This window comes from Epinephelus fuscoguttatus, linkage group LG19 (assembly GCF_011397635.1).
Source record: "Epinephelus fuscoguttatus linkage group LG19, E.fuscoguttatus.final_Chr_v1".
Lineage (NCBI taxonomy): Eukaryota > Metazoa > Chordata > Actinopteri > Perciformes > Serranidae > Epinephelus > Epinephelus fuscoguttatus.
Genome location: NC_064770.1, coordinates 29,212,283 through 29,238,128, shown reverse-complemented (window position 1 = coordinate 29,238,128; position 25,846 = coordinate 29,212,283). Strand labels below are relative to the sequence as shown.

General features: G+C 40.4%; 1 protein-coding gene across 1 annotated transcript; it reads left to right on the top strand.

Annotated features, from left to right (window-relative positions):
- Positions 1-940: 940 nt before the first annotated feature.
- Positions 941-25,032, top strand: mapk3 (mitogen-activated protein kinase 3). Its single transcript, XM_049560557.1, has 9 exons — positions 941-1,354; positions 2,789-2,971; positions 6,222-6,411; positions 9,437-9,553; positions 10,295-10,409; positions 12,468-12,596; positions 14,211-14,320; positions 17,598-17,726; positions 20,672-25,032. Exons 1-8 carry the CDS (start codon positions 1,140-1,142, stop codon positions 17,715-17,717), a joined length of 1,179 nt encoding a protein of 392 aa, XP_049416514.1. The 5' UTR covers positions 941-1,139; the 3' UTR covers positions 17,718-17,726; positions 20,672-25,032.
- The last annotated feature ends 814 nt before the right edge of the window (positions 25,033-25,846 follow it).

Genomic DNA, 25,846 nt, shown 5'->3' with positions numbered 1-25,846 from the left:
GTCAGCCTGCAGCCAATCCTGATACTAAAGTGGACAATGTCCAAAACCTGATCACTTTTTAGGGTTGAACTTGTTTATTCATGATTAATGAAGTTTGTAGTTTAATATGGCAACAAATCTGACCAATTTTAGCAACAGTAACACGCTAAGACAGTCTTGATTAGGAAGTACTCATTTGAGGACATTGGGACTTAATTATCATTGACAATGTATAGTTTTTTATACTTATCAGGTCATACTGATCTCAACTAGCAAGGAGAAATTAAAAATGCACAAAGGTTCGGGTCTCAGGAGGATATATTGTTGTTTATTGTCAACAATAATAATTATATAATGTTTTTCATTACATAAACAGTGCTATACACCAAAGTCCTTATACATGTAAACAAAGAGTTAAGTTTATTTACTTTATTAATCCCCCTGAGGGGAAATTCAATGTTTTCACTCTTGCTTGTCAATTACACACAGGTCCGAAAGACACACGCATGCACAAACAGGACCTATACGTGCACAAAGTGGAGAGATGTCAGAGTAAGGGGGCTGCCCTTGGTCAGGCGCCCTGAGCGGTTGGGGGGTTCGGTGCCTTGCTCAAGGGCACCTCGGCAGTGCCCAGGAGGTGAACTGTTCTATAGCATAACGTCATGACGTCAGTTGGTGGTATACAGGGGTGGATAATCACAAACAAATGCATAAAATGAGTATTTGATCATAAAGTCTATTATTCTTGTCTCAACAGGCAGCATGCAACATATTTCGGCACGCCCACTCGTGGCTGCTGCTGCATGTTTATTTTGCAGATTGCGCTTGTTTCGCTGTAACATTGGAGCTGACCAGGCGGTGCCTGTAGCCAACTGACGCGACTCCGCCCGAGCAAGTCACCCTGGGAACCATATCTAACGCACCTGTATTACCGTAGTTTGGCACGCGCATTTACGCTCGGTGCTGAGACCAAATCCGCGCTCGCGCACGAAATCCATTTACACTCCGGTAGTAGAGAGGGCCCTGATCGAGTCGCTTTGCTCCGTCAATCAAACAATCCGCTCGGTTAAAGCTCCGGACAAACGTTAATCTGTGCTGAGAGCGTCGGTGGTCCCTCGGTGAAACACAGTGACAGAGCAGGAGCGGTTTGGAGAGGAAGAATGGCGGATTCGAGCAGCACTGCAGCAGCGGTCGGGGCCGCAGGCTCCAACTGCGCTTCTGCTGCCGGGGCGCCTCTCCCGGTTGCGCAGGATGGAGCGCCCGCAGCTGTGGGAGCCAAGCCCGCGTGCGAGTCCGTGAAGGGCCAGATGTTTGATGTTGGCCCCCGGTACACGAACCTGTCTTACATCGGGGAGGGGGCGTACGGAATGGTTTGGTGAGTTGTGCTTGTCGTCTCTGTCGGGCCACCGTAGTGTCTAAATCAAAAGTGCTAGCTAACATAAGCTGTTTGTTAGCAAATTCCGTTAGCCAGCTAACCATAGCTGCTGTATTCAACAAGCGTTGCCCAGTAAATGTGACTGCGGTGTTGATGTGTGTGTTTAAAACTGCTGCCCAACATTTAGACATCGTTAAACCTGAAGGCGGCTCATGTTGTGGTTAGCAGGTTAGCTGACTGGCTACAGGCGTGGCTATGAGCTTTACAGGAAACAAGATTGAGAGTGATTGCGCAGGACGTAGTCTGCTATCCGACGAGAAATCTTTTGCAGACTGCATTTGACCGCAAATGTGAGCTAGTTATCGCTACATCCATGTCATACGTCCTGCAACAGTCTCACAACCACCTTGATCTCTGCTTAAATTCTGATTGTTAGCCTGCAGCAAAGCTGCTGCAGAGGATGCGAGTGGGATTTATCAGTTTAAGCGAGGCCTTTCCTCGTATTATCGCTGTGTGAGATCTACAGCCCTGTGTGGACATGTTAAGCAACCCTGTTGCACTTGACATCAATGCCAAGTCATCGCAATCGAGGGTGAACTGTGAACAGAATCAGATGTGACAGCACTGCGTGTCAGTGCAAAGTGGACCGTAGCATGAGAGCTGGGCCCACACAGACATTTCAACAAGACACGTCGTGTGGATCACTGTCATCTCGAAACAGAAGTGTGTCAGCACTGTGTTATTTTGTCACTGTCATTACGGGGCATGCGATTCCACTTTTGCAGCATTTGGTGTTTGTAAACATTGGCAACACCCTCTGGTTTGTACAGTGAAAGAAAACCAATTATAGTTTAACCTTGTGATTTACACTAACTTCAAAACTGCGTGTTGATTATTATCCAGGTGTAGAGATGTGATTTTAACCAACATACAGTGCTGTTTGTTCATGTCACAGTATTCCAGCCATGGCAGACAGCACACAGGCATGTGAATTTACTCAGTTTATGCAGTGTGTTGTGCAATAAGAAAAAAAAACGCCTTTACTAACAGGGAAGATGTGATGTAACCGTTGTTCCTGTTGAGGCTGAGTGTCTGTGTAAAAACCGAGCTTGGATGATTTTTTCCCCCCATGCAAAGGGACAGTGAATTCAAGGGTCCCAGAAATGCACCATTCACGGCTGCTCTCAGCCTCCATCTACTCCACACCTACACCACACTGACATTGCACCTACACTCAGGCATACACCTACAGTACTTCACAACAAATCACAGCAAAAAGATGTGTGCATCTTGGCAGTGGAGACAGTCTGCAACGCCCTTTTGGAGCTTAGTATTAGCCCATTTTCTGATAACGTCATTGTGCGTGAATTGTACAGTCAGTGTGTAATATGAGACCTGTTTTTTGCTTCTTCTTTCCCCATCCACCCTACCCAGCTCTGCTATGGACAACGTGACAAGCCAGCGTGTAGCCATCAAGAAAATCAGCCCATTTGAGCACCAGACGTACTGCCAGCGCACACTGAGGGAAATCAAGATCCTGCTGCGTTTCCACCATGAGAATATCATCGGCATCAACGACATTCTCAGGGCACGGCACATTGACAACATGAGGGATGTGTATCCTTTAATGCTTTACAGGAGGGGCCATGCATCTGTCACTTACTTCCCAAATTAAGATTGAATCAAACCTGAAAGTTGAAAGCATTATTTTTATTTATGTAGTGCTGCACTTACTATAAGTGTAACACTCAGAAGGTGTTAATTAAAACATCCAGTCATTTTGCCTTCAACAACCTGCAACACAACAGTGTACAGTGACTTCTGAGGAGCAACAGCTCTGTTTTTTCATTTCAAGTGTGTGGGAGATTTCTGTCGTGAGTACACCTGACTTAGAAATGATCGAGGCAATGTGTCAGCGTGGTGAGGTTACAGCAAACAAATAAACAAGGAGATATTAATCCAGCTTCCAGTCCTCATACTCAAGCCTTACTGTAGAGCCCCAAGATTGGTTTGAGCAGGAGTTCAGTGGAACAGTTAATAAGGAGCAAAACTGAGACAGTTGTGGCTTTTGTGGCTGGACAAGCTACTGTTTCGGCTATATATGAAATATAAACGGTAACAAAATTGTTTGCTGGGTGCTGGGGTGATTGATAATTACTGATAATTACTTTAAATTACAGTTTGTACATTGATTTTTTTATTCATTTGTCCAATAGCATTGTCTAATAGATGCTGGAACCAAAGTGATTGCAAAATACATTGAAAGTCATTTAGATGATTTTACCATTAAGAAATACAATAAGCACTGTTGTCCAGGCACAAATTAAATTAAAGGAGCAGTGTGTAGGATTTAGTGACATCTAGTGGTGAGGATTGCAGGTTGCAAGCAGCTGAAACGTCTCCCGTGTAAAGCCTGAACTCCTGGTAAGGATTCCTTTAGTGTTCGCCATTCATGATTGTTTTACCGGGCGCTGAATTATCGGTAGAGGTCTCTTAGTCTCCAAAACAAACAAAAACAAGTAATTTATACCAGTAAAATTTGTTTGTTTGGTTGCTAACTACAGAGGCCAATGCAAAGACACAATTGGCCCTATCTAGAACCATTATTTAGTTTGTCTCTTCTGGGCAACTGTAGAAACAAGGGCGTGTAACATGGTGGACTCTGTGGACAAGACCCTGCTCCCTATATAGACATAAACAGCTCATTCTAAGGTAACAAACACAACATTTCTTGTTTTCAGGTGATTACACACAAAAAGAAAATATACTTATTATATTATTTTTAATTTCTGCCAATATATCCCCCTAACTCCTACACACTGGAGCTTTAACTCTCCAAACATTTAGTCTCAGCTTTACCCAGTCAAGCTGTTAATTTAACACAATCTAAAACTGATCAGTTGAGTATTTTGACAAGTTTCAACGTGTCTGCTGTTAGCATTTACCTGCATTTTTCAGGTCAGTTCTTGCAGACTTTCTGAATGGCAGTAGTGATTTGCAGAGCAGTTAGCAGTGGACTGTGGCCCTGCTGGTCAGTGAGTTGCTGCTACTCCATCAGTTTTTCTGTGAAAAGCTGCTTTGTCCACTTAAAACAGTGGAAAAGAAAATGCATGATGTCCATGTATTATTTAGGCCTGGTTTTCTTGCTTGTAGGGCTGCCACTAACGATTATTTTCATTGTCGGCTAATCTGTCAATTATTTCTTCGATTAGTCAACTAATCATTTCATCGAAAAATGTGTTAAAATGTTGAAAAATGTCGGCATGTCTCGCCCAAACCCCAGAATTACATCATCTAATGTTTTGTTTCATACTCACGCCAAAGGGTTTTAGTTCACTGTCACGGGAGAGTGTGTAAAGCTGCCAATATCTCAACGTAAGAAGCTGCAGTAAGAGTATTTTGGGGTACTTTTATAGTACTTTTCTATGAAAAATGACTCAAACCGATTAGTCGACTACTAAAATAGTCACTGATTATTTTAATAGTCGATTAGTCATCGATTAGTCGACTAATCGTGGCAGCCCTACTTGCTTGATCTCTTTAGTTGCTCCACTTTTTGTATTGGGTTGTTGACTGAATCCTGATCAAGGGATGGCACCAACTCCGAAAAGCTCCAAATAAGCTCTGGTTATTGAGCTGGTTCTATTCAGGATTCTTTGAACTTTGGTGCTATCTAGTGAACCAGCCTGCCCTCGTTTCTACCAGATTTGAGTTGAACCATTGTAATCATTGCAGGGCGTTCTGCAACTGAAGTAAACAGTTATAGCAAGATCGTGGTTCACACTGATTACCTGCACGGTTTTGTTCTGTTTTTACAGATTCTTGTTTTTATCCGAAAAACAAGCATGAACCCACTAATGAGCCCAATGCATACTCTTTTTTTCTCTGTTTCCTTCTCCATCCTCTCTTTCCAACCTGTAGAATATGACATGGCCAATGATGTCATCATGGTTGACACTTCAGGGTCAAAACAACAGATGAGAAACAGCTATTTTGGGTCAATCTGCTCTGAACGGTTCAAAATTAGGTGTGTGAACCAGAATGAAGCCTATTTCGTGTTGGTGGAAAAGGGGTGGTTCTGATCTTTATGCAGCTCAGCTGGCAGGAAGAGCGTTGCGCAATAGAGTGACTTATATTAGACAGCTGTGCAAGTGGCTCTGTGAGGCTGTATTTGGGTACAGTGATGCTAAGATATTACAATTCTCTGGGAATCATGAATGTTGGTACCAAGGTTTGTACCAGTCCATGCCATAGCTGTTTAAAAGTCAGGATCAAAGTGGTGGACCAACTGACTCATTGCCATTGCCATTCACCAAGCTATGCCACTAGCTTAGCTAAAGAAACGTACGCTCTAATAGTATTACAAAAGCCTGCAGAAGAATATTTCTCACTGGTCGTGCAGCTGTTTAAGACCCTCTGTACAACTAGGGCACTTTTGACTGTCTGTATCAGATGTGTTAATGATTGGATAACTCTCAAATGATTCGCTACATACTTTAGCTGCTAGTTGTTGTGTCACAGTTGTTTAATGTTAAGATTTGAGGAACAAAATTATTGCACCACCGTTATTGCGCCTAATTGACCAAGCTGACCAAGTCTCAGTTTTCCCTACAAGACTCTAGAAAACATGACAGAGAAGTCATTGCACCCTGAAGGTGAAGGTTGAACCACATGAAATTTAAAAAGGGCAAATGTAATATCAAATACAGTCCAGCAGCTCCCACTTTGATTTTATTCATAAACTTCTGTTGCCGAATAATTTACAACACATTAGAAATCACTCTCAGAGTTGTCCTTATGTTTCTCCTGGTGTCAGCGGATGCTTTCTGCCCTGCCGTTGTCCTCCTTGACCTGTCCATCCTTCCAGCTACATCGTGCAGACTCTGATGGAGACGGACCTATACAAGCTGCTGAAGAGCCAGAGGCTGAGCAACGACCACGTGTGCTACTTCCTCTACCAGATCCTGCGAGGCCTCAAGTACATTCACTCAGCCAACGTGTTGCACCGTGACCTCAAGCCCTCCAACCTGCTCATCAACACCACCTGCGACCTCAAGGTCAGCACACACACACAAATCATCATCACTGGTATTAACTAGAGTACTGTATCTACTTTTAATTTTTCTCAGGCAGCAGAAAAAAGACAAATTTAGATTTTTGTTATTTTAGGTTATGGTGGGCTTTGCACATAAACCTACAGGAAAACTACACATGCATGTTTTTGCTTTCATATGGAGTTATGTGGAAATCCTGCGTTTATCTGTGGTAAACTTAGTATAGATGTTAAACATTCCCTGTGATACAAAAATAGTAGCTGGTACACTTCATGTTTTGGGGACAGAAGTTAAAATGAGGATATTCTCCTACACTCAGATGGTGCATTCAAGCCAAATGCTTATTTTCAGTTATCTAAAAAAATGTCTTACACAAGAATCCAATGTCTATTTAAACATTGGTACCACTTGCAAGTTACAGCGTTCACCAAGATTGAGGAAGCATCCTAGGAATGTTGGATATGGGTGATGAATTGACCTGAGCCCTTTCTTGCTTGTCTTGGCTGTTCACTGTGCAGTAAATGTTTCACTTTAAAAATGTAAGCACTGAATCAACTTTGATACTTGCAGATACTCAACATTAAATTACTCACAGTTGGATTGTGATGCTGTTAAAAAAACTCTTGAGGCGTTTCCCTTTCCTGATTCTGCTTTGTTCTCAAATGGGTATGTTTGTTATTTTTGCAGCTAAGTAGCCCAACGTGAGGTGGAATAAGTGAAATACTTCTGGAGTGTATTAATTAGGATCAAAACAATCTTTTTTTTAAGAATATTTATTGTCCAGTTAGGTGTTAGTACCTTAGAATAATAGACCAAAGGCGTCTTTCCCTAACACAATACAGCTGCAGGATGGTTTCAGGTTTATACTTGTATTTTGAGTTTCTGTCAGTACATTTTTACCTGCTTTAATGGTCAAAGCACACTTAATTTTCCTCAAGCCATCTGTACTGGAACACCTGTATTCACCCTCTGTCTGAACAGTCATTTTAGTACCTGTCTGTGTAAGCCCCCCCCCTCCCAAAAAAGCCCACTTTGCTATGATTGGTCAGCGTTTCCGGATCTTGCACATCTCACCGTCACAGCAGCTGGGGAATGACCGTAATGAAAAATAGTGGCACGCTACCATGAAAAATCACCAATAAAAACCTCTAAACACAACCAAACATGCTCCAGCAGGAATCTGAAATCAGGGAGAAATTAACAACATCAGCAACCAAGATTACCTGACGTTAGCGTGTGGCTACATGCAGCCGTGTACTTGCAGCTGGAGAATGTGTGTGTGTGTGTACAGCAGCACTTTCTCCCATGACAAATGACCAATAAAACCTTCTTAGTACAAGCGGACTTGTTCCAGCAGGAATATGATCTGAAACTCAAGAGAAATTAACAACATTAGCAACCAAGATGACCTGTTTCCTTGACGCTATAGCAGGTAGCTTCATGTAGCAGTGTCATGATCTGATGTCACCTTGTCTCAAAGGTAGAAAAAAATGTTGGAAACAGAGTATTCAGAGCGATCTGAAACTTTAGGGTTTTGCTCACAGGGATTATTTGAAATTTAAGCCACATTTATTAATAATAATAATAATAATAATAATAACAATAATAATAATTTACAGCCGCTGCTTTTTATGTTTGTGAAGATGTATCTACAGACTGTTATGCTAAATGGTAGTGCTCTAGGCCCAATCAAATCATTGGTTGCTAAAATGCATTCCGGAAAGTAGGAAGCCGCAACTTAAAATCAAAGTGCACAGCAAACAAGTTGAGAGAAAGCTTGTCTTAAGCATCGCAGATTAATGATGATTCATTTCCTTCACTCTGTTTCCGCAGTGATTCGCTAGTGGTGGTCTTTTTACCAGAATCTAAAACAAGCCACTATAAACACATTGATATGAGCCATCAGGGTTCTCTTCGCTCTTTGCTGGGTTGTACAGCTTCAGAGTACACTTGTGAACTCTTAGCAGCACAGCCATCAATCCCTGGATTAGTTGATCATGTGGGAGGAGTGGAGAACAAAGGCAGCACATGTTGCACCTACTTACTGATACATTCCTCTACAAGATAAAAAAGATAAATAAACCCTCATTACTGCAGCTGTTTGTTACATCTGTGACTCTGTATCACTGATGTTACGTAGAAGGGTACATCGCAGATTTGCAACCATTTTTGTATCATAACAGTGTGGGTAGTATGTCTAAATGAAGTGTTGTAAACTTCCCTCCATCTCACCAGTGCCTAGATATCCCCTCCCCACCAGATGAAACATTTTGCTTCACTCGTGCCGCCACCACAGACTTAAAGAGTATAGAAGTGGATCAAAAGACTGGCCCACCTCTATCTCTCTCTCAAACTCAGACCAAACTCCGATCAAACAGGCCACCATTTCAAATGGATGCATTTCCATTACATCACCTACCAGCGGAAGCTTTTATTGGTCTGGTACGGCGCTGTGCATTCTGGTCATTGTAGGTTTTCTACCTCTTGGGCAAAAGCAAATGCCGCAGTCCTTTTCCCTCTGTTTTCTCTGTCTTTTTCTCTCTCATGTAGCACCAATTTCAAAAGTATTTGCCTCTGTCTACTGTATAGAAAGCCTCATTTTTATTAAAAGATCATCTTTCCAGCAGCAAAATATTTCTTTATTGCGTTTATTCATAATGTAATACTAAAGTAGATTTAAAATAATTGATCCACTCAGCTAACAAAGGCAAATAAATAGGAAACCGATATTATGATTCCTCCCCTCTACTGGAATACTGCCTGCCCCACATTTCCTGCAATCTGGTATTTTAATTACACACAAACATAATGTAGAAGTTCAGGCCTTAAGATTAGAAAGTAAAGTAGGAGCAATAAAGCTTCAGAGAGGCATAACAATGGGAACTGGTAGAGCTGTATCTGAAGTGGATTCTCCAGTTGAAGGAAAATCTTAGCTCAGCTTTACCTACTCTCATATTCTTAATGCGTGTGGGGCTTGACTGATATAAATATAATGTTTCTGACGTCTGACTTTTTGTGTCATCTTCAGATCTGTGACTTTGGCCTGGCACGTATAGCCGATCCCGAGCACGACCACACAGGTTTCTTGACTGAGTACGTGGCTACACGTTGGTACAGGGCTCCAGAAATCATGCTCAACTCTAAGGTAAGTGTGTGTGTGTGTGTGTGTGTGTGTGTGTGTGTGTGTGTGTGTGTGTGTGAGTAACTGATGTGGATTCTGTACTGGACTGGATGGTTTGTTAGGCTCCGATCAGACAGAGTACTTTTTGCAGCTACAGAGCTGCAACCTTAAAACCTGCATGAAAAATGGACAGGCGAAGGTCACTTGGGGACTGGACAGAGAGAAATGGAGATCCATTCTGCCTCGTCTGGATGATGGTTGGTTCAAGGCTTATATTAGAGTGAGTAGGTGACAGTTTGACAATCTGCTGTCAATCGTTGGATCCAATTATAGTTGGTAAAATGTTAGAAATTAGCTGAAGCTACAGTTTGTCCTGATTTGTCTTGCAGCTTGCCTCAGGCGATGATAAAAGTGAGCTAACGTTAGTTTAACATAGACTATGTACGCTGCCACTTGTTGTCATCGCCACTACTCTCAATTCATCTGATTGGACATTGGGGGGGAAAAAAGGCCAATGACATAGAGCTCTTTTTTGTTCTGAGTTGAGGTTTTTCTACTGGGGGCATTCAGGGTGCTCCTGCAAAACACGTGAGGCACCAAAAATGGAAAAATACAAGGTGTTCAGCAGTGCAAAAGCAGTGAGCAAAATGCTTCTCTCTCATTTAAAACCATCACAAAAAGCCGCCCAGGCTGCTAAAAAGCTCTTTGTCTGATCAGGGCCTTGGTTTGTTTACTGTATGTACAATATGTTCGTTTGTGTCTCAGGGCTACTCCAAGTCCATTGACATTTGGTCAGTGGGCTGCATCCTGGCTGAGATGTTGTCCAACAGGCCCATCTTTCCTGGGAAACACTACTTGGACCAGCTCAACCACATACTGGGTGAGTTTTCACTCATTTCTACAAGATGTTAACACCATGAAGCAGGGCTGCAGGAATAAAATAGACAATAAGTTAAACAGATTTTAATGCGTGTTCAGCTCTTTACTCAGACTTTCACAGTACCTGTGCTTCTGCCACATCGTCTTTCCTATATCCAAAATATTGCCAGACAGCAATTATTTTTTAGGCACCAGTTCCTCTCTGGCATTTACAGTTTTTAGTTCAATGGACCCCCAAACCTGACCCAAAAACCAGAGCTGAAAGTTTCTGGTAAATGACCATCGCTAGTAACAACTTACTCGCCGTTGGCTATATTCTGTGAAGTAAGGTAAGGTAAAACTTTAATGTCCTTGAGGGGTCATTTGAGATACAGACAGTAATCATGAGTACAACAAAAGAGACAGTCTTACAATCCGTAAGACACAGGATCCAGTCACTGTTAGGGGTGAATCATGGATATTAAATCATGCCTGCATTTCCAATAAATGTGGCGACAGGCTAACCACCGCACCACCTGTTCCACCTAAGATTTGAATATGTCAGACTATAACAGAAACCTGCGATATTTTCTAACAAGCTTACCCAAACTCTGCGGTTTGTGGGTCGACCTTTGCATCACTAGGATGAGCTTTTTAACATTTTTGGTATTCTTAGCTCAGGTAACTCAACTTTTTGAGATCTGAACTTACAGTTTCAAGTAATGAGTGAGATGTGATTGATCTGAATCTGGGACCAGCAGCACTTGTTTTGGGGACATTTTTTTGTGCGGTCGGGGGGCAACAACCTAATACATTGCTGGCAAGTTATCAAGACAAAATACAGAGAAAAACAAAAACAATAATAAATGAATTTAAATGAGGAGAGAGGGAAAGAGACAAACACACAAACAAAAATAAAAATTGCGAGGAGTTAAAAGGCAACATTCGCTAGTAAGCTTTATAGGGGTCCCAAATCCTTGAGAACAGGTCAGTTTTACCCTTAAGTGACTATCTGATCTTCTCTAAGCTCCAAAACATCAATAGGTCTCTAACCCAGTGTCTTAATGGGGGAGTGTCAGGGGATTTCCAGTTTAGCAAAATAACCCTTCTTGCGGTACATGTTGCTGGGGCTACTGCCCCATGCTGGGATTCAGACAGTGGTGAGCTCACTGGTAGAACTCCAAATAGAGCAGTACATGGAGAGGGTTGGATATTTATGTTATGTTTATCAGAGTGACATTTTAATATCTGTTCCCACAGTTTAGCCACTGAGGGGCAGGCCCAAAATGTATGGTATAAGGATGCAGATTCAAACTTGCATCTAATGCAGGTTGGGTCAAAATTATTGCATCTACACTTCAATAATCCTGGTGGTGTTCATTTGTAAAGATTATCTTGCTGAATAAAATGTTTAAGTATCAAACATTTGTTTGCCACAGAACTTATTTTCTGCTACAAACCCTAACAAGAGAACCACTGCCACGGTAACTTCCATGTTGACCAACAAAAATCCTTGCATCCCTGTGTAAAACAACCATATGAAGGCTCCATGCTCCAAACCAGGATGGCAAACTTAATTACTTCTTTCAACCGTAACAAAAGCAGTGCATACCATATCCATTCCTTTGTTCTGACCTTTCACAACAAAAGGCCTGGTCTTGTACACTTTGTCTGCTAGAGGGAACTTCAAATTCACTAAAAAATATTAAATAGCTTGCAGTTGCTTCGGCTATACAACAGCTTACCTCACACAGTCTGCTAGACGTTTCTTTGGGTCAATACGATCCCGGTAGTTGTCGCTGCTTGCGAATCTGTTTGCATCAGAACCTTTTATTATGAGTGTCACAACTGTTGTATAGCAGCTGTCGGTTTGCGTAGTTTTGATATTCTCCTGAGAACGAGACCCAGTACTCAATGAGATTACATGTTTAAATAAATGTTAGATAAAATAAAATGTTTGTCATTTATTAGTCACACCCCCAGTGAGCAAAGGCCTCAACAGCCACGCCCTGTTCCTGACATAGGCTATCAGTTGAGTAGCCATATTGACACGTATTCCCTCGCTCTCCTCTGTGTGCAGGCATCCTTGGCTCTCCATCTCCAGATGATCTGAACTGCATTATCAACATGAAGGCGAGGAACTACCTGCAGTCTCTGCCTCATAAAAACAGGATCCCCTGGGAAACTCTCTACAAGGCAGACTCCAAAGGTATGGCAGCGCTACGTGTTACTCATTTGTAAATTTAGAATGTCAGGGAAGAAAATAAGATGTTTAAATTTAGAATAACAAAACCTACATACTAATCTGGGAAGCAGGAGGAGAAGCTGCTCTGTATGGCCTGTAATTGGCAGCAGATGCCGCTGTGTGGTCACACTAACAAACATACTGGTGACTGTTCATTGGGGTTTTTTTTTTTTTCAGTGACCAGTCAATAGAACCATTGTACAAGTTATGGTCTCCTGTAGCTGACACTAAACAGTCATATTCTGCCTCCTATAGACCTGAAGAACATTTACATAACAGGCTTTTAATGTGTAATTATCCTTTTGTCAGATCATCTGTACAAAGCTGTTGTGTGGATTTCCTCTGTTTAAATTCACAATAAGCATGAATCAGCCAGTAAAGTTTGGTGCTTCAAACTAGAACACTGAATGAAGGGATAATAAATATCACGTTACAGAATTGTCATAACATTAATATTTATCAACTAACTTTGATTTGTATATTAAAATGTGTGTTTTTCTTTTAAGATCCAGCTATACAGTGATGGAAAAATAAGTAAATAATTATATAAGGGCTGGGCGGTATGACCTAAAATTCATATCATGGTATAAATCGAATCCCTTCACGGTAACGGTATATATCGCGGTATAAATTTAAGTGTAAAAGTTATAATAGCAGTGTTTCTGAATGGGTTTTGTAGTCCCTTAGCAAAGCTAAATTGATTTAAAAAAAAAACAAAACAACAACAACAAAAGCAAAGATATAATGTATTTTTTAGAGTATTTATTGTGCAGAATGCAGATCTCAAAACTCAAAATTAAAACCCAGTACTCTATGGTGCAAAATGTCCCCTGGGATCTATATCAAAAGGTAATTTCCTTCTTTTAGCAAAATCCTAAATGACTGAGTTGTGTTTTTCCACCTGGACCTTTATGCTCTGCCATTTCTCCTCTAATCATCACGCTGTAACCTGTGACAGGCTGTTATGATACCACAACTATCACACATTCACATATGGAGTTTTTTGTGGAGCCCCTAGCATCACATAGGTTTACATTACCAAAGGTTTATGACAAAATCCCTTGCCGAAAACCAACTCCCGTGTGCGCACAGCGAGAGAGGAGAGGGAGAGACGCTGTGCTGCTGCCAGAGGAGACACTGAATGAGTTCCCTCTGAGCGGCAAGTCGCTAAAAGAGTCTGAGAAGTCCGGGGCTGTTCATAAAACATTAACTCACTCACTCACAAGTTCTCCAGCAACACATGTTGCACGTGCTACACTAAATCACGGATGTGAACCAGCTCCTCTTGCTCTGCTGTCTCTGTGCTCGCAGCCATTTTCACACTGAGGCAAGTGTGATGACGTCATCGACGATAGGATGGTAGAGCGCAAATCTCTACTGTGGGCCAAATTTATATCACTTCTGCCGTCTACCGCATATACCGTGCAGCCCTAAATTATATAAATATTTTTTCTTTTATATATCTTTAGTAGTTTTAGTATCACTGACAGTGAAATGAAATGAATACCGCTGTAAGGAAAAGAAACTGGACAACCTGGTTGATTGAACTAACTGGAGCTCTTGATGAATCTGACGCAGCTCTGGACCTGCTGGGCCGCATGTTGACCTTTAACCCCATGAAGCGCATCAGCGTTGAGGAGGCCCTGGCTCATCCTTACCTGGAGCAGTACTACGATCCCACAGATGAGGTATATATGAATTATTTTACTTTTCTTATAATAGTGCCTTCTCAGTCTATCAATATTAAAACTAGGGATGCACCGATTGTGAAATTTGGGGCCGATACTGATGTTTAGGGTAACAATCTGGCCAATTGCTAGTGGGTTGTTTTTTGTTTTTTGTTATTTATTCCCCCTTTTTTGCCAGGGAAGCAAAGAAATTGAACTGTCACTCAGCCCTTCATTACACTACCTTTTGAATCAGCACAAATTAAACCACACACATTCATGGAAAAACCTTTAAAATAACATTCTTCCACATTAGAACAAGTAGGCCTATTTATTTTAAATAACTGCTTTAAAAGCCTATTTACTATATGTAATTTATGTTAAGTCCCTCTCGGATATCTACCTTATATTGCTGTGCATCAGCTTATTGCTCCTTTAAACAACTGTATAGAGAATAGGATCGTGACTAGAGTAGTAGAGATCAGCGCAAAGCATTGTGGGACTTTAAGACACGGTAGTTACGGTTTCGGACAACTCAGTTGAGTTTATGTTTTATCCAGTTTGAAAACACAGTGAAATGTTAAACGTTTACTGCATTATCAGAGGCCATAACTGTTCTCTGCCCGACCTGTAAATCATCAACCTGAACCTGAACTGTAAACCTGCAAACCAGAGCTGAAAGTTTCTGGCAATGACCATTTATAATATCAACCTACTTGCTGTTGGTTATATTGTATGTCATTTCTAGAAAATATCACAATAGTAAATGTTAATTTTTTTTTAATTTAAATATAAAAACTAAAGAAGATGGCAAGTACTCGCCATCTTTTAAGTGATTAAGTCTTAAGTATGATCTCTAGCGCACAGCTGACCGGTACAGTGCTTTGTTTACTTGACATTACAGAAGTGCAGTCTGGACATTATGACCAGAGAGAGCTTTAAATATGTCAGATTTTAATTGATTTTTCTGCTCAAAAGATGAATAACATAAAGCCCGGGCACAGCAGCGCCGATGATAAAACTACTTGTTTGCTAAAGCTTACCCAAACTGCCTGACGGCATCACTAGTTGTTACAGATTGGGACTGTTTATTTCCTTTTAACATGGCACAGTAGCGCTTCTTTGCATCCTTATGCAGCTTAAATAGAATGATCAACTTCTCTTGTAGGGAATGTTGCACTTGCTCTTTGACTGATCTACTCTTGTTTTTGGTTTTTTTTTGTCTCTATTTAGGAGGCACATCTTTAAGTATGGATGCTACTATCCAGAATGCAATGTGCCATGATGTCATTGCCTTTTCTCTATTTATTCAAGTTTCTCGTCAAAAGCTAAATTTTACAAAAATACATTTGAACCCATCATAAGAACGTTAAATTTCCCTTCCCCGAACACTTATTTTCACTAAATAGAGCCTGAACGCATCATAATATAACTCAATGGGGCCTTCATTAGCTGTTAGCAGTTGCTTAAGATAACTAGGTCTCCTGCTGATGTCAACATGGACTTGGTGTTCACAGTCTAGCTTTATCAGGGAAAGAATAGGGTGTGTCTCCTGAGGTGTTGTCAGTGAGTTTATTGCGTTCTTTTCTCCTGACAGCGTCCCAAGGAAGGTCTCTGTTTGTCCCTAACATGTTTTATATTGTCCCCGGGATGATGGGATGCTGTTAGTTTTGAGCCTTGTTTTTTTTTTTACTACGCAAAATTGATGTGACACAACAGAAAAACATCAGCCGCTGCCATCGGCTGATGTCATCATATTTGCTGATAGGGTAATTGCAGTCAACAAAGTGAATATCAGTGCATCCCTAAAATTTAAAACTGCACTACTCTCTCCAGAGGAATTTGCACAAACATAACGACAACATGAAAAAAAGGTTTGTTTTGAGTTTTTCACAAATGTTGGGGGCAGAAGGGCTCATTCATTCAATCATGTTCTTTAACCATGAGCCAAGACTTAATTGTTTTCCTGCTTTGTGCTGGGAAGCCTCTTAGCTGTGTTTGGAATGCAGAAGGTATTACGTTCGCTCCGTGGTTCAGCTCGAGAGGTTAAAGAATGTAATCACATCTCAGCTTACGTTAGCATTAACTGAATCCTAGTACTGGACTGTAGAAGTTAAAGTGGTGGATTTCTTCACTGGTTTTTCTAGTTTTTAAACGTGGCTGTTAAAACACTTTACAGCAAACTTTGTGAAAATTACAGCTTCCATTGAACTGCATTTAACCTCTAACACTCCACCCCCAACATCCAGGCCTACCATTGAAGATCCAGGGGATCTTTAGGGGCAGAAAGCAGGTCAACAGTATATGCCACATAAAAATGGTATACGTCATGTGAAAGCTGGGAACCTGAAGATAAATTTGAGATGCAGCTCAGCACTGTGTTGAGTTTTTGAAGTCATAGATGTGTGTTTTGGTTAGGTGTCTGTCCAGATTTTCCACCACTTAAGAATGGATAGAAAATTGTCAAAAATCCTCCAAAATACCACTTTAAGACAACAAGACCTTATATAACACCTCAGAAAAATCCATGCTGTGATATAGTTTGAGAAACTGAAGCCATTCAGAGATATCTGTAAAAACTCTTTTTTTTCTGTGATTGGATAGCAAGCAATTCTGTTCTTGAAACTGCTGTGAAACCCTCTTATTGTCACTATAAGCATGAAAGCCAAGCATCCTTTGAATGCCCGAGGTCTCCAGTTTATAGTTGTAAAGTTTCACGAGGCTGTGATTATTCTAGAGGTCACAGTAGTTCATTCCATACCGTGATGTCTGTCTCAAAGAAATGGTCTCATTACAATGAAATGACTACTGTGTGGAAAAACATCACCATACATGAATAAAATCGGGCTTATTAAATCTAAAAGAGTCTAAACTTTCCAATACCCCATTTATGCAATTTCAAGACTGTTTGGGAACCCAGGTATTCAGAAATATTTAAATACAATAGGCGGAAATAACACATTTATGCTGCATGAAAAAAAGTGGCTTGGTTTTTGCCCAAAACTGCATGGTTATGTCCGAAAAGGGAGACCTGTAGGTACCATTTTCATTCAGATATCTTGAGGTGAGAGGTCAAGGGACCCCTGTAAAAATGGCCATGCTACCATCCCTATTTGGTAGCATAAGTAAAGCCTAACTCATACAAAACGTGCAGCTGCCTCTTATGAGTTTAATAACTGTGTGTAGCATGTTGCAACAACACACTTCTCAGTTTTACTTTATTTTTTGAAGTAGATTTTAAGGAAATGGCTCTCCAGCTTTAGTTGAATCTTTACAATGTGTGTGTTTGTGTGTGTAGCCGGTAGCAGAGGAGCCCTTCACCTTCACCATGGAACTGGATGACCTTCCCAAGGAGAAGCTGAAGGAACTGATCTTTGAGGAAACGGCTCGTTTCCAGGAAACCTACCAGGGCTCCTGAGACACACAGGTATGTGAAGAAGGCCAGTTACCACACACACACACAGTCACAGCAACACAACATTCTGCTGGTATAGGTCGCAAAAAGAATACATGAAATATATTTTAGAAGATATTCCTAGTGTGAGTATCAGACTGAACAACAGTGGCTAAAGCACATTAAGTTTCCATCTTTATGTCCTAAGTATTTGTCCATCACACGCCTACCCGATACCTCGGGGTCAGGCTAAGTTCCTCGCCTCTCCTTGTGCTCCCCCTGATGATGCAGCTACATACCACGCTAGTTTTCCTGGTTTAAATTCTTAGTTTATCTGAATAATAAGAGGCTAAATTATGTCTTTTGTGCCATTGTTTGTCCCATTCATGCGTTATAAACTATTTTGGGGTGATGATTGGTGTCGTATATAAGCACCTCTTGCAGTGACGGAAACACACAGGTGAGGTTGAAAAGAAATTGATGCAAATCAGCAACATGTTCTGGTAAAGAGAACGGCAACATCAGTCAAAAGTGGACCACCCTACTTTGTTTCACCCCATGTTGTTTTTATACTTTATGAGCTCTGAATAGAATTTGCTGTGATTTGAGACCACTAGATGTCAGTGGAGCAAATGCCATTCATGCATTCATTCAGACATACCAGACCTCAACTGTCCCTGTCACACAGTTGAAAGATTATGCTAGCTGTGCATACATGCCACCTAGAGTCAGCAGAAACATGGAACTACCTTTTCTGTTAATTATATTAACTTAAATTTACATTAAGGGAAATAAAGGTTGCACAGTAGGTTCATCAGAAAATGTTGGAATGGTTAAAAGTCTCAGGCTTTTTGTTATGAAGACAAAGTTCTACAGAGCAGTAGCTCAGTCCATAGGGACTTTGGTTGGGAACCGGAGGGTTGTCTATTCACGTCCCTGTCCGGACCAAAAAATGGAGCGTGGACTGGTAGCTGGAGAGATGCCAGTTCACCTCCTGGGCACTGCCGAGGTGCCCCTGAGCAAGGCACCGAACCCCCCAACTGCTCGGAGTGCCTGTCATGGGCAGCCCACTCTGACATCTCTTCACTTAGTGCAAAATTAAATCCGCAGTTACAGAGTGACATTGTCCAGTGAACAGTCCTAATGTCCTGCTGCTATCAGCATGCATAATTTTCAGCGTCAGTGTTTCATGTCTCGTGACAGAATTGATCTGAAAAGTGGACTCTGTAAATGTTTAAGTGTTAAGGAATTGCTATATATATCTATAAATTCAGGCTCTGTCACTAACTGTCATTCCAGTTAGTGTTTGTCAGCAGGATGTCGGAGGCATGTGAATGCATTTCAATGTAAATAAATGTACAGATTATTATTTTTTGGATATGAAACAAATTAAGATTGACATTTTATTTCAGATACTAAGGTAATGTTTGCAGGGTCATCTCTAAAATATCAACTTGGAATTAAAATAAAAATTTAGGGCAACTTGGAGACTTAAATTTGACTATTATTCCTGTCAGCTGTGACAACATTTCACTCTTTAATAAGAATACAATCCAAAGCAGGAAGCCCAAAAACAACCGATCTGTAAAGAGACGTTATGTTGGTTGGATCCATTCTGGTGTTTATTTAATCATGTTGATCATCATCATCTCACTCACAACCTTACAACTATTTATTTCCAAGTTTAAGCAAAGATGACCATTTAATTTAGTACCCAAGTTAACTATCTATTGTTCATGACAGATTTAGCAGAGATACCTATTGGTACAAATGTCTTTGGCTGTAGTTTTCTGTAGGTCTTCAATGCATTATGTCACTGTAGTAAACATTTTGGGTGTGTTCTGTTACGTTATATCTTAACAAATGGTGAGCAGGTGAGTCATAGGGTTGCAACAGTATGAGATTTCCACGGTATGATAACCATCTCAGAAAATATTGCAATTTCAGAATTAATCTTATTATCAGTCAGAATGATTAAGGGAATTAAAATGGAAGGGTTATTTTTGGTTGAACAAACGTTTTATTACTGTAATTGAGAGTTGAAACCACTTTGTTGATAGAAGTATGTGTAAAAAGTCTCCCCTTTGAAAAGACATAAAATTAAGGAAAGATTCTCTGTCTAGTTGCGGGTTTTTTTTCTTTTTTCAGTATTGTAGATAAGCAAATGTACACGGTGTGATAACTGCATATAATCAGCTTTTATATCAGAGTATACCTTGAAACCAGTATATTGCTGACAGGCTCAGATTGTTATTAGTGTCTGACAGCATTATGGAAAGGATTGGTACTGAGAAAGACCTTTCTGTTAAAGAGTAAGATCTGTTTTGTTTCACCAGAAACAGCCCCAGAGAGGCATTTGCCATATCAACCAGGCTCCACTTAAAAAAAAAAAAAACAGTAATTTTGGTGTATAGAGCCAGCATATTTTCACATCTAACCCTATGCATCTAACAGGGTGTATTAAGGGTTTATTTCAACCAAGTTAATTAAGTTGGTGATTGTTGGAGCAGTGAAAAGACAAACCAAGATGGTTTTTGTGAGTTTTATTTTGTTTCTGTCGACTTTGAATAAAGTGTTTTATGATGATTAAATTACTGTTTATTTAAATGGAGTCTGGTTGGTTTGGAGATGGCGATTTGAGGGCTGTTTTTAATTAAACAAAAAGTATCTTACTCTTGAACAAAAATGTCTGTCTCTGGAGTGATCCTTTCCATAATGTTTTAAGACACTTAAAATAACAATCTTAGCCTGTCAGTAGCAAAAACAAACACTTAAAGTGGACGTATGTTTATGGTGCAAACATGCCCCAAGTGGTTACATTGTGGCCTGTTTTGCTGCTTATTTCTGGACGAATTACTAAAATATAATAAAACATAGGAAAATAGGTCCAGGTTGTAAATAACTGGACTTACCATTTAATATTCATTAATTCAAAGTGGATCTAAATGCATTTCTTTTCCTTTCCTTTCCTTTTTCAGCCCTAAAGTGACAAAGCCACCCAGAGGCTTGGAACAAGAAGACCCCAAAACGACATGCTAAAACAAAAAGAAAAATGCATCTTCAAGAAACCAACAAAAAGAGAAAACAAGAAATGAACATTTAACTGCTTATCTTTCCATTTCTACTGCAAGAGAGCTAAGTCTAACTTTGATTTCTGTGGTTGGGTGGGGTGGTAGGGTCTGTCGTACTCATACTCTTTCAGTTTTGTCCATGTTGGACTCTCCCTCCTCTCACCTCACATTTTGTTCTCCCGTTAAAATCCTGTCTCATCCTGTCCCATCCACAGTAACTCACTGTCCCCCCTCCTGTCCCGATCAAACCCCCGGTTCCTCCTCTCCTGCACCTGTCGCTGATCTGTCTGTCTGAGCTCTCCTCTCTCTGTCGCTCCCTCTCATATAAACTACTGTATTAACCAACACCATAACTCTCTTGTCTTGCTCCATGTAAATTACAACCTGAAAAAAATCGAGGGCTAAAAGAACGGGGATGCTAATCGGGTGTATGTATATACAAAAGTATAAAAGCTTTTTTTTTTTTCTTCTTTTTCTTTAAGTGTGCTTGTCGCAGTTTTTGTTTGTACACCGTTGTTTGAGTGTTTTCGGATCAGTTCAGAGTCGTATCTGTTTATATTTGCAGTTTTTTTATTTTGAACACTTGATTTTGAGCATTCAGTGTTTTTACTGGCATGTTGGCAGGTTTAAAGTTCTCTTTGTCGTTGCTCTTTCTTTTGTTTTGTTTTTGTTTTCCGAAACAAACAAAACTGTGTATGATGTTCATATGAATGCATGCATTCTTGAAATTAACCAAAGTGGCAGAGAGATGCAGGAAACTTGGCTGGGAAGCAACTAAGGAAAATCTGTCGGAGTTTAATAATACACTTCTTGACCTATAACTCATAAAAGGGCAGACAAACTGAACTCCCCCTTCATTTGTGGAAAGCTGGTTATATTCATGAGGTGCGACATGATTGGAACAAACAGAAAGCAACATAATTCCTATTCAGATAACAGTGATACCTACGCCCCATTTTCCAGAACATTCATATTACTCTGTGCCACATCAAAACATTTTTTTTTTTCACCTAACTTAATGTAAGTATTTGTAAGTAATTATTTTTTTTCCCCCAAATTGCATTAAACAGAGAGCAAGCAGTGCCAGAATACTGATGTGAGACACTGGTATAACATCACTGTATCATCTACATTTGGCTTCACAACACCCTTTTCTGTAAAACACAACATCAAATAGCAGATCCAGTGTCAGCATCACATTCCTGTATAGAATTACATTCTCCTCTTGATCCTAAATGTCACTGGATCCTCTGTATCTAAGGCCAAGTCTGATAACACATACAGTATTCTGGAAAATGGGGCCTGATTGACATCCCATCCCACCGTGCTGTTTTTGCACTGCGTTTCTATCTGCTGCCGCTTGACCCAGGACGATAGAGCTGCAATGATTAGTCGGTTAATCAATTAGTAGATCGAAAAATGTCAAACATTTGTTGGTTTCAGCTTCTGAAATGTGAGAATTTGCTGCTTTCCTTTGTCATCTGTGATCGGAAATGAAGAGTCTTTGGTTCAGGGCTGTTGGTTGGACAAAAGAAGCAAATTGAAAATGTTACTTTGGGTTTTGGGAAAGTGTGTTGAGCATTTTTTGACATTTTATAGACTAAATGATTAATCATGAAAATAATTGTTAACAACAATCGTGAACAGTCGTTAGTTGCAGCATTATAAAACAACAGTATGGAGTCAAACGTGCGCAGGCTGGCGAAGACCCAGATCTATACAAATTTACGTATTCAAAGTGGCCAGTTTATTTTTAAAAAAAAAGCACTTTCCAACATCCCTTTTTACAGATAATGATCTTTCCAGCTCATTGATGTGAGTGTTGAATGTAAATGCCCTGAATATCTGGAGTCGTGTCGCTGCAGCTCGCAAAACTGTGGAGTTTTACAAGAACAGCACCTCCTTTACGACTACTGAGAAAACCATAGGTGTCGCTGATGAATGCCGCGTTCACGTCATATGGGATGGACGGCAGAGCTGAAAAGAAACAACTTGCAAGCGTCATCAAGACGGTTGTATGATTACAGAGTTGATTGTGCTGACTATAGAACACCATATCGTTTTAAAATTTTGATTTAATCACAAGGAACGACGGCTTTTAGCCAATGTGAGGCGTTCATATTTGTTCAGCTTTCAGGCACTCCCATATTAGTAAGTGCCAAGTCGTAAGTATCGCAGCTTTCAGAAAAGTTGTTGCTACAACTTGGAAGTAAAAGATGTAAAACGTAAACGATATGTCAAAGACAGAAACTTTGTAATTTTGATATAAGTTCAACACCATTTCTTCCCTTCCGATTTCTGAGCATGTAAATTTGCTAGATTATTGATAGATAATGTTGTATTTGATCAGACCATAGACTTATTTACTCGCTGATGCAGCATGTTAGGCAGTATTGGAGGCATTTCTAAAACTATCAATTTGGTATCATTATTGTAAGAACTCTAGTGATAACTTCAATATGACGTGAATGCAGCATAATCGGCAACATAATAGTCAAACCCAGGAATGTCAGAGTGCTGTACAGTTATTCCGGCTCAGTGCACAGCCAAGCAGCTACCATCACTCCATGGTTGTACAGTGTATATATTCCCTCCCTACCCATTTTACTTCTCCTTCGCCTGCGTGCTTTCCTGTTAACATACTGGATGTTTACTCTTCAGTGTGGGTGATTCAAGGCTGCATTGTTCCTCAGATGGCTTCTCATGTTTATTTGCATGTGTATTACGTCTGTGTTTATCGTCCTCCTCTCTTTGTTCTGGATGTGACTGTACTAACTGCTCAGCTCAGTCTGCACTAATCTCTGCCTGTTGCACTGGGACCAGTAGAGAAGCCTCCTCCCTCCTCCCCACAAACAAAAAAATGGACCAACACATGCACTGGATCCTCGTTATCTCTCTCAGGGCGGGCTTGTGATGTGATGTCACTGGCCTCGCCCTCTCGCAGCAAAAATCATTGATTTTTTTTTACGGGCATCAAAGGCTGTTTTCTCAGAAGCCATAGCCAGCACTCTGGGATCGGTGTGAGGCTTTTTGGTGCATGTGGTGATACTCATCCTTTTGTTCAACCTCCCGACTCTCACCACGCTTTACTCAAAGGGCTGCCTCCCCCTTCCTCCTCCTCCTCCTCCTCCTCCTCCTAGTCCTCCCTCCTCTGTCTGCTTCTCCACAGTGGGATTGGTAACTCATATCACTGACTTTGCTGCCACTGTCCTCCTCCAGAAAATAATTACCCCCGTCTCACTGGGATCATACATCATGGATGGTCATATATGCAGGAAACTTGCATAACTCAATCAGCACGCCTGCACTTTGTCTTTCCAGCCGCTCTCTCTCTCCCCCTGCGAGGTTGTTTTCGTCTTGTATCCTCCCTGTTCAGCTTTAAGTTTCGCCTGCGTTGTGTGTGTTAAAGCTCATGGATCGTCTGCAGTAATTTATGTCTGTGTACAAGTGTTTGTGTATCTGCTCATCAGTAAAGCCAAGACTCTTTTTGTCCTGTGTGTTTTGGGCCCTCCCCCTGCAGTTACCTGTGCTTTCACATCTGTAAGATTTTCTTTGTTTTGTATGTATTTCATATGTATATTTGGTCACCAGTCAACCAGGCCCTGCTCGCTCGTTTTTCTTTCTCCAACCGACCTGCCACCAGACCAAACATCTCACTGGGTAACCATGGGAACGAACCAAGAGGACCACATTTTTTTGCAATCCTCCTGACGCACTCACACACGCACTTCTTTCTGAGGAGTGTACCTGTGTGTTTGTGAAAAGTTGCACTTAAACACACCATATACATTCACACAGTATCAATGAGTCTAAAGGCCTGTCCGTCACGAGGCCTGTTTCCAGATATTGTTGTTTTTAAATGGCTGTTCTTATTATTGCTATTGTTGTTATATTGGTGAGTTGTTGTATTTCTTTCTTTCTTTCTTTCTTTCTTTTTTTTTTTTTTTACATAAAAGGGAGTTAAAGTTGTATCATTTTTTTTAATAATTAGGATGTTTTTATTTGTATTTTTTTCTTCTTCCTTATTTCTCTTATGGGCGTGATTATTATTGGCAGTGTTTTCAGTCTTTCTGAAACCTTTTTTCTTTGATTTTCCCCTCCAGGATCTTATAAGGAATTATTTTAAAAGAAGATATAAGTAGATTGTCAAAGAGATATGAGTTATTGAGGGTTACAGTCTGTATATTCTATGGGTATTATGAATTAAACGATTAACAAAGAAACAGAATTATATACATATAATAAAATAAAATTTCCTGATACTGTTACACGTGTTTGTGGATGGTTTTTTTTTCTTCTTCTTCTTGTGGTCTTTTTTCTTTCTGTGACAGACTTTGACTGTGGCTTAGATAAAAAATAATAGTTAAACTAAAGAGGCATAAAGCATGTGCATGACGTCATGAAAATGACACAAAAAAGAGAAAAAAGAAATGAGACGATTAGAGGGATGCAAGCTGACCACATATCAACCAAAAAATGAAACAAAACACCCAAAATGACTCAAAACAACAACAAAGTGACACAAAATGACTCAAAACAGTTACAGATTAACACATAATAGCACCAAAATAACTAGAAACAACAACAGTGACACAAAATGACTCAAAACAGGGACAAAGCAACAGACAAAATGACTAGGAACAATGAAAAAGTGCCACAACATGACTCAAAACAGCAACAGATTGACACAAAATAACCATGAAATGACTTGAAACAATGGCAAACTAGCACACAATGACCACAAAGTAATGCAAAACAATCACAGAGACGCAGATCGACCATAAAATGACCAAATATGATGCAAAACAACCACAAAGTGAAACAGTGAAGCAAAAACAGTTATAACATATTTACTTATTCCCCCAATGTGCTCCCTCTCTATGAAACTGAACCCTAGTCTTGCCCCCAATTTAAAAGTTTCTAAACCCACAGATTTAACAGTTGCAACACTTATTGGGGGAAAATAAACCACGAGAGTGTAACAACAGAAAAACAAGATCTCAGCACAGTGCAAACATGTAGCTGCAGACGCTCATCAGTCGGGTTAGTTTTGCAAATGAGAATGAATGATGAGGTCCTCAC